This window comes from Oncorhynchus gorbuscha, linkage group LG11 (assembly GCF_021184085.1).
Source record: "Oncorhynchus gorbuscha isolate QuinsamMale2020 ecotype Even-year linkage group LG11, OgorEven_v1.0, whole genome shotgun sequence".
Lineage (NCBI taxonomy): Eukaryota > Metazoa > Chordata > Actinopteri > Salmoniformes > Salmonidae > Oncorhynchus > Oncorhynchus gorbuscha.
Genome location: NC_060183.1, coordinates 47,758,799 through 47,767,584, shown reverse-complemented (window position 1 = coordinate 47,767,584; position 8,786 = coordinate 47,758,799). Strand labels below are relative to the sequence as shown.

At 39.9% G+C, this 8,786-nt stretch overlaps 1 protein-coding gene across 1 annotated transcript; it reads left to right on the top strand.

Annotated features, from left to right (window-relative positions):
- The first annotated feature begins 213 nt into the window (after positions 1-213).
- m17 (IL-6 subfamily cytokine M17) lies at positions 214-2,554 on the top strand. Its single transcript, XM_046368162.1, has 3 exons — positions 214-319; positions 698-846; positions 1,566-2,554. Exons 1-3 carry the CDS (start codon positions 262-264, stop codon positions 2,040-2,042), a joined length of 684 nt encoding a protein of 227 aa, XP_046224118.1. The 5' UTR covers positions 214-261; the 3' UTR covers positions 2,043-2,554.
- The last annotated feature ends 6,232 nt before the right edge of the window (positions 2,555-8,786 follow it).

Here is an 8,786-nt window from a genome sequence, read left to right as displayed (position 1 = left end):
CTGTAGATACATCTGGTATCTGTGAACCCTGTGGGAGTGAGCTCAGACTATAGACAAGGGTGAACATGCACATTTAGATTTGGTTAATAAGTTCAGGTCTGAAAAACAAATCTGGGAAATGCAGTTGCTTCACAAAGAAAGAGCTGAGCACGTCATTTCCTCCAATGACAAATGCGTGGTTTCTGTCTTTTAAAACGTTTTTCAGAGGAGTGATCATGACTAGTCTGTGTCTAACACTTGGCCTGTGTGATTGTATGGGAAATGAGTGGTCATGTAAAGAATATGTGTCCTCAGCTGACCATATCACAAGCAGCAAGAAGTAAGTAAAATTACATAAAACCATTATTGCTATATTTCATATACGGTGAATAACTATTTATTCAACCATGTGGATACTGTACTCTACTTGCTGAAATGGCACATGTATTTATGGAACATCAATGTGCCGACATTAAATGAATGATGATGTGCAAATGTTGAATAATGATTTTTTTTGTGTGTGTATGAATGATTGTACTCATATGCATAGGTACAAACTAAGTATGTGTCGTCTCAACTTTTATTGTGTCCTTTAGTTACCACAACTACTTATCGCAATACATTTCATACTTCTATTTTAGATTGTCATGCAACTATGCTAAAGTCTGTGATATAGGTGTTAGTGTGGTGATTTTAATTGTCTCCCCTTGCTCCTCAGCATTGATCTCTCTGTTACTGGTTGCTGCCATTGATTCAGTGAGTGCTGGAGTAGTATGTAGGAAGCAACCGTGTGGGAGTTCCCTACAAAGAAGTTTGAAGCTAACCAAACTCATACACAAGGAATCTGTGGACCTCTTAAAAACATACGTAAGTCAAGGCATAATATTTGTCCAGTATTTTAACTGGGTAGTTTGAGACTTGAATGCTGATTGGCTGACAGCCGTGGTATATCAGACTGTATACCACGGAAATGACAAAACATGTATTTTTACTGTTCTAATTACGTTGGTAACCAGTTTGAATGCTGATTGGCTGATTGGCTTAATTATAGCCTCGGGTGACATGTACAGTTGAAGTCGGAAGTTTACATACACTTAGGTTGGAGTTATTAAAACTTGTTTTTCAACCACTCCACAAATTTCTTGTTAGCAAATTATAGTTTGGGCAAGTCGTTTGGGACATCTACTTTGCGCAAGACACAAGTGTATGTAAACTTCTAACCCACTGGGAATGTGATGAAAGAAATAAAAGCTGATATAAATCATTCTCTCTGCTATAATTCTGACATTCTGGCACATTCTTAAAATAAAGTGGTGATCCTAACTGACCTAAGACAGGGACTTTTTACTTGGATCAAATGTCAGGAATTGTGAAAAACTGAGTTTGAATGTATTTGGCTAAGGTGTATGTAAACTTCCGACTTCAACTGTATATTATGGAATCATCCACAGTCTAATGGGAAATGTAAAACTACTTTTGAGCTATTTTATGGCCAAATCATAATGGATTATAGGCTACCTGTTGGAGTTTGTAAAAGGGCTTCCAAGAACTTCCAGTAATTTGATGTTTGTTTCATTGATCTCCAGAAGCTCAGTCAAGGAGACATGTCAGAGCTGTTCTGCCAGATGTCAATCAACAACGTTCCTGACCCAAACATCTCTGGCCTTGACCCCTCAGATCGGATGTTGAGTATCTACTCCCACTGTAAGGCTTTCCTACCACACCTGAAGAGGGTCACTGAGCAACAGACAGACTTACAGCCACCATCCAGCTCACTGCTGAGCAAACTCTCTACTGCCCATAACCGCACCAATGGTCTGGCCAACCAAATAAACTGCATTTACCAAACCCTCTTTCCAAACCTGCCCATCCCACCTGAACCTGTAGACGGACCGACATCAGTACCCCCCTCCCAGAACGTGTTCCAGCAGAAGGTCTATGGCTGTGTGGTTCTTAAGCGATTCAAGGAGTTCCTGTCACGGGTCACACGTGAACTAAGGACCCTAAAGAGCCAAGTGTGCACTAGGAGGACAACATTTGCAGACACAAATGCACTGTTCTGAGGCTGACCTTCTATTTATTTTATTTATTATTTATTGTACACTTGAAGGTATGGAGGCTTATTGCTGCCACTGAAAGAAAAAATGGCTGGCCAATATTTTTCAGCGGCAGCAATAATCCCCTGTGCATACCACGTCATTTGAACGTCGTCGTTTGTGTAAAGTTGGTTGAGATGTTAACCAATGAGATTTCAATCTTCATTTTTCCACTCAAAAAGACAGCCAGAATTCTGTTGTATTCCCAATGTGTTATTGATGTGCTTTCCACCATCTAAAAGCGCAACCAAATTCCATTGAAAAACAATGTCAGATTATTATTTTTTTGTCCTGTAAATGTATTGTCGCTGCACTTTCAACCATTCTATAGCAACAACAAAGTTCAAATGGGAATAAAATGTCAGATATTTTGTATTTATGCAACAACTTAATGTGTTATCACTGAGCTTCATCTAATAGCGCAACCAAATGAAGTGTTTTGCAGCTGAGATTACATTAAAAGTACATAGTGCAAGCAATCAATGCTGTTCGAGATTTTGTGCAGATTCAAATAGCAATTGTGAAGATCTCCACTGACCTGGGACCTTTGTATACTATCTTGAACATGAATGCTTTCGATGATTATAGAAGACATGTATGGTTACAGTAACCTCAATGTGGCAGTGGATGTGTTGCTCATTTTAAGTTTGTATAAATACTGTTACATTCATTTGTAAGACAGCCTTAAATTCGGGCTTTCAACTGAATTGCCAGTTGTAAGTGACGCAACCAAATATCAACATTTGAAGGAAATGTATCTTCTGCTTGGATTGTTCCACCTGTTCCACTGACTTATTCTAGCTTTAATTCCAGTTTGTCTACAAATTCATAATTTATACACTACCTGTCAAAAGTTTTAGAACACCTATTCATTCAAGAGTTTTTCTGTATTTTTGAAAACTATTTTCTACATTGTAGAATAATAGTGAAGACATCAAAACTATGAAAAACATATATGGAATCATGTAGTAACCAAATAAGTGTTAAATAAATAAAATTATATTAAATATAAAACAATATAAAACATTTTATATTTGAGATTTTTCAAATAGCCACCCTTCGCATTGATGACAGCTTTGCATACTCTTGGCATTCGCAAAACCAGCTTCATGAGGTAGTCACCTGGAATGCATTTCAATTAACAGGTGTGCCTTGTTAAAAGTTAATTTGTGGAATTTCTTTCCTTCTTAATGCGTTTGAGCCAATTAGTTGTGTTGTGACAATGTAGGGTGGTATACAGGAGATAGCCCTATTTGGTAAAAGACCAAGTCAATATTATGGAAAGAACAGCTCAAATATGCAAAGAGAAACGACAGTCCATCATTACTTTAAGACATGAAGGTCAGTCAATCTGGCAAATTTCAAGTGCAGTCGCAAAAACCATCAAGCTCGGTGATGAAACTGGCTCTCATGAGGACCGCCACAAGAATAAAAGACCAAGAGTTACCTCTGCTACAGAGGATACGTTCATTAGAGTTACCAGCCTCATAAATTGCAGCCCAAATAAATGATTCATAGAGTTCAAGTAACAGACACATCTTAACATCAACTGTTCAGAGGAGATTGTGTGAATCAGGCCTTCATGGTCGAATTGCTGCAAAGAAACCACTACTATAGGACACCAATAAGAAGAAGAGACTTGCTTGGGCCAAGAAACACCAGCAAAGGACATTAGACCCGTGGCAATTTGTCCTTTGGTCTGGAGTCCAAATTGGATATTTTTGTTTCCAATCGCCATGTCTTGTGAGATGCAGTGTGGGTGAAATGATGATCTCCACATGTGTATTTCTCACCGTAAAGCATAGAGGAGGTGTTATGGTGTGGATTGCTTTGCTGGTGACACTGTCTGTTATTTATTTAGAATTCAAGGCACACTTAACCAGCATGGCTATCACAGCATTCTGCAGTGATACGCCATCCCATCTGGTTTGGGCTTAGTGGGACTATCATTTGTTTTTCAACAGGACAATAATCCAACACACCCCCAGGCTGTGTAAGGGCTATTTTACCAAGGAGTGTGACGGAGTGCTGCATCAGATGACCTGGCCTCCACAATCCCCCGACCTCAACCAAATTTATATGGTTTGGGATGAGTCAGACCACAGAAAAGCAGCAAGCAAGTGCTCAGCATATGTGGGAACTCCTTCAAGACAGTGGGAAAATAATTCCAGGTAAAGCCGGTTGAGATAATGCCAAGAGTGTGCCAAGCTGTCATCAAGGCAAAGGGTGGCTATTTGAAGAATCTCAAATATATTTAGATTTGTTTAACACTTTTTTTGGTTACAACATGATTCCATGTGTTATTTCATAGTTGTCATGTCTTCACTATTATTCTACATGTAGAAAATAGTACAAAAATTAAGAAAAACCCTTGAATGAGTGTTCTAAAACTTTTGACCGGTAGTGTACAGTGGGGAGAACAAGTATTTGATACACTGCCGATTTTGCAGGTTTTCCTACTTACAAAGCATGTAGAGGTCTGTAATTTGTATCATATGTACACATCAACTGTGAGAGGCGGAATCTAAAACAAAAATCCAGAAAATCACATTGTATGATTTTTAAATAATTAATTTGCATTTTATTGCATTACATAAGTATTTGATACATTAGAAAAGCAGAACTTAATATTTGGTACAGAAACCTTTGTTTGCAATTACAGAGATCATATGTTTCCTGTAGTTCTTGACCAGGTTTGTGCACACTGCAGCAGGGATTTTGGCCCACTCCTCCATACAGACCTTCTCCAGATCCTTCAGGTTTCGGGGCTGTCACTGGGCAATACAGACTTTCAGCTCCCTCCAAAGATTTTCTATTGGGTTCAAGTCTGGAGACTGGCTAGGCCACTCCAGGACTTTGAGATGCTTCTTACGGAGCCACTCCTTAGTTGCCCTGGCTGTGTGTTTCGGGTCGTTGTCATGCTGGAAGACCAAGCCACAACCCATTTTCAATGCTCTTACTGAGGGAAGGAGGTTGTTGTCCAAGATCTCGCGATACATGGCCCCATCCATCCTCCCCTCAATACGGTGCAGTCGTCCTGTCCCCTTTGCAGAAAAGCATCCCCAAAGAATGATGTTTCCACCTCCATGCTTCACGGTTGGGATAGTGTTCTTGGGGTTGTACTCATCCTTCTTCTTCCTCCAAACACGGCGAGTGGAGTTTAGACCACAAAGCTCTATTTTTTGTCTCATCAGACAACATGACCTTCTCCCATTCCTCCTCTGGATCATCCAGATGGTCATTGACAAACTTCAGATGGGCCTGGACATGCGCTGGCTTGAGCAGGATTTTAATCCATGACGGGTAGTGTGTTACTAATGGTTTTCTTTGAGACTGTGGTCCCAGGTCTCTTCAGGTCATTGACCAGGTCCTACCATGTAGTTCTGTGCTGATCCCTCACCTTCCTCATTAATCATTGATGCTCCACGAGGTGAGATCTTGCATGGAGTCCCAGACCGAGGGTGATTGACCGTCATCTTGAACTTCTTCCATTTTATAATAATTGCGCCAACAGTTCTTGTCTTCTCACCAAGCTGCTTGCCTATTGTCCTGTAGCCCATCCCAGCCTTGTGCAGGTCTACAATTTTATCCCTGATGTCCTCTCTGGTCTTGGCCATTGTAGAGAGGTTGGAGTCTGTTTGATTTAGTGTGTGGACAGGTGTCTGTTATACAGGTAACAAGTTCAAACAGGTGCAGTTAATACAGGTAATGAGTGGAGAACAGGAAGGCTTCTTAAAGAAAAACTAACAGGTCTGTGAGAGCCGGAATTCTTACTGGTTTGTAGGTGATCAAATACTTATGTAATAGAATAAAATGCAAATTAATTACTTAAAAATCATACAATGTGATTTTCTGGATTTTTGTTTTAGATTTCCTTAAAATGTTGATATTTTGTGTGGCACTGACAGCTAAACATAATTCAATATCCAGTTTGTCTACAAATGAATAAATTATATGTTGGATTCACGTCTCCATCGCAACCATTGCAACCAAAAATCTAAGTTACAGAATAGGATTAAATCAAATCAAACTTCAAATGCATTTTAAATCAAGTTTGACCTGATTAAGTCCTATTCTTTAACTTTGATTTTTGGTTGAGCTGGAGACGTGAATCCAACATATGAATTATTGACTTTAAGATTACATTTTAAATCTGCCAAAGCTTGAAAACTTAGGTCTATATCTATTGTCTATTTTTAGCTGAACCCTGGGTTGAATTTAAGCAATAGCTGTTGAATACTTTGCACATGTTACACTGAGTGTTCAAAACATTAAGAACACTTTCTAGTCGCCGGGGCATGGACTCTACAACGTTCTTAATGTTTTGCAAATAGTGTCATTAGTGATATACACTAAATGTAAAAAAAATTGAGACATGGATTGTGTATATGTACCATTCAGAGGGGGAATGGGCAAGACAAAATATTTAAGTGTCTTTGAACGGAGTGTGGTAGTAGGTGCCAGGCTGGAGTGTGTCAAGAACTGCAGCGCTGCTGGGTTTTTCACGCTCAACAGTTTCCCGTGTGTATCAAGAATGGTCTACCACCCAAATGACATCCAGCCAACTTGACACAACTGTGGGAAGCATTGGAGTCAACATGGGTCAGCATCCCTGTGGAGCGCTTTCGACACCGTGTGGAGTCCATGCCCTGACAAATTGAGCCTGTTCTGAGGGCAAAATGAGGTGAAACTCAATATTCAGAATTCCTAATATTTCGTACACTCAGTGTATAACAAAGTACGGTTACATTTCATTTGCTCTGTTAAACCTACCCTTTGGAATGACTTCAAGCAACAGTGAATCTATTTAGTTGTTAAGAGATATCTTAATAATTATTCTCACAATAGCACATTGGTAATAGTCAGTGACAAATATCAAAGCTAAGCAGGGACAGCCTAAGTTATAACCCTGGAAGGGAGACCAGATTGATAGCTATAGATAAATCAACTACTATGTGCTGCCCAGATGTATTATTTCATTCTGATAGTGGATATAACGTTGAAGATCTGACTTTGTTTCAAAGGTATAAATTCAACATATTTTATATAAGGTTGCCTATGATGAAAATTGGTTACCTAATGACATAATCCTGTGGTTGAAATTTCACCCTCAAAACAACAGTTTATGTTGATTTTTTTTCTCCAAATGTAATGGATTTTCCATGTAGATCCCACGTCACCATACGTTGACAAATTAAGTTGGACAAAGTTGATCCAACCAGTTTGTGCCAAGTAGGAAACTTCCATTGGAAGTATAATTAATGTACGCAGTTACAGTGGGGCAAAAAAGTATTTAAGTTCTCCCACTTAAAAAGATGAGAGAGGCCTGTCATTTTCATCATAGGTACACTTCAATTATGACAGACAAAATGAAGGGAAAAAATCCAGAATACCACATTGTAGGATTTTTAATGAATTGCTTTGCAAATTATGGTGGAAAACAAGTATTTGGTCACCTACAAACAAGCAAGATTTCTGGCTCTCACAGACCTGTAACTTCTTCTTTTCTCCTCTGTCCTCCACTCGTTACCAGTATTAATGGCACCTGTTTGAACTTGTTATCAGTATAAAAGACACCTGTCCACAACCTCAAACAGTCACACTCCAAACTCCACTATGGCTATAACCAAAGAGCTGTCAAAGGACGCCAGAAACAAAATTGTAGACCTGCACCAGGCTGGGAAGACTGAACCTGCAATAGGTAAGCAGCTTGGTTTGAAGAAATCCACTGTGGGAGCAATTATTAGGAAATGTAAGACATACAAGACCACTGATAATCTCCCTCGTTCTGGGACTCCACGCAAGATCTTACCCCGTGGGGTCAAAACGATCACAAGAACGGTGGGCAAAAATCCCAGAACCACACGGGGGGACCTAGTGAATGACCTGCAGAGAGCTGGGAGCAAAGTAACAAAGCCTACCATCAGTAACACACTACGCCGCCAGGGACTCAAATCCTGCAGTGCCAGACGTGTCCCCCTGCTTAAGCCAGTACATGTCCAGGCCCATCTGAAGTTTGCTAGAGAGCATTTGGATGATCCAGAAGAAGATTGGGAGAATGTCATATGGTCAGATGAAACCAAAATATAACTTTTTGGTAAAAACTCAACTCGTCGTGTTTGGAGGACAAAGAATGCTGAGTTGCATCCAAAGAACACCATACCTACTGTGAAGCATGGGGGTGGAAACATCATCCTTTGGGTCTGTTTTTCTGCAAAGGGACCAGGACGACTGATCTGTGTGAAGGAAAGAAAGAATGGGGCCATGTATCGTGAGATTTTGAGTGAAAACCTTCCATCAGCAAGGGCATTGAAGATAAAACGTGGCTGGGATTTTCAGCATGACAATGATCCCAAACACACCGCCCGGGCAACGAAGGAGTGGCTTCGTAAGAAGCATTTCAAGGTCCTGAAGTGGTCTAGCCAGTCTCCAGATCTCAACCCCATAGAAAATCTTTGGATGGAGTTGAAAGTCCGTGTTGCCCAGCAACAGCCCCAAAACATCACTGCTCTAGAGGAGATCTGCATGGAGGAATGGGCCAAAATACCAGCAACAGTGTGTGAAAACCTTGTGAAGACTTACAGAAAACGTTTGACCTCTGTCATTGCCAACAAAGGGTATATAACAAAGTATTGAGATAAACTTTTGTTATTGACCAAATACGTATTTTCCACCATAATTTGCAAATAAATTCATGAAAAATACTACAAT

Bases quoted from the DNA above. Each gene is read 5' to 3' on its own strand.
- m17 (XM_046368162.1), top strand. From the start codon at position 262: ATGAGTGGTCATGTAAAGAATATGTGTCCTCAGCTGACCATATCACAA. The intron at 320-697 runs GTAAGTAAAATT...CTTGCTCCTCAG, and splicing joins CATATCACAAGCAGCAAGAA to CATTGATCTCTCTGTTACTG. The intron at 847-1,565 runs GTAAGTCAAGGC...ATTGATCTCCAG, and splicing joins TGGACCTCTTAAAAACATAC to AAGCTCAGTCAAGGAGACAT.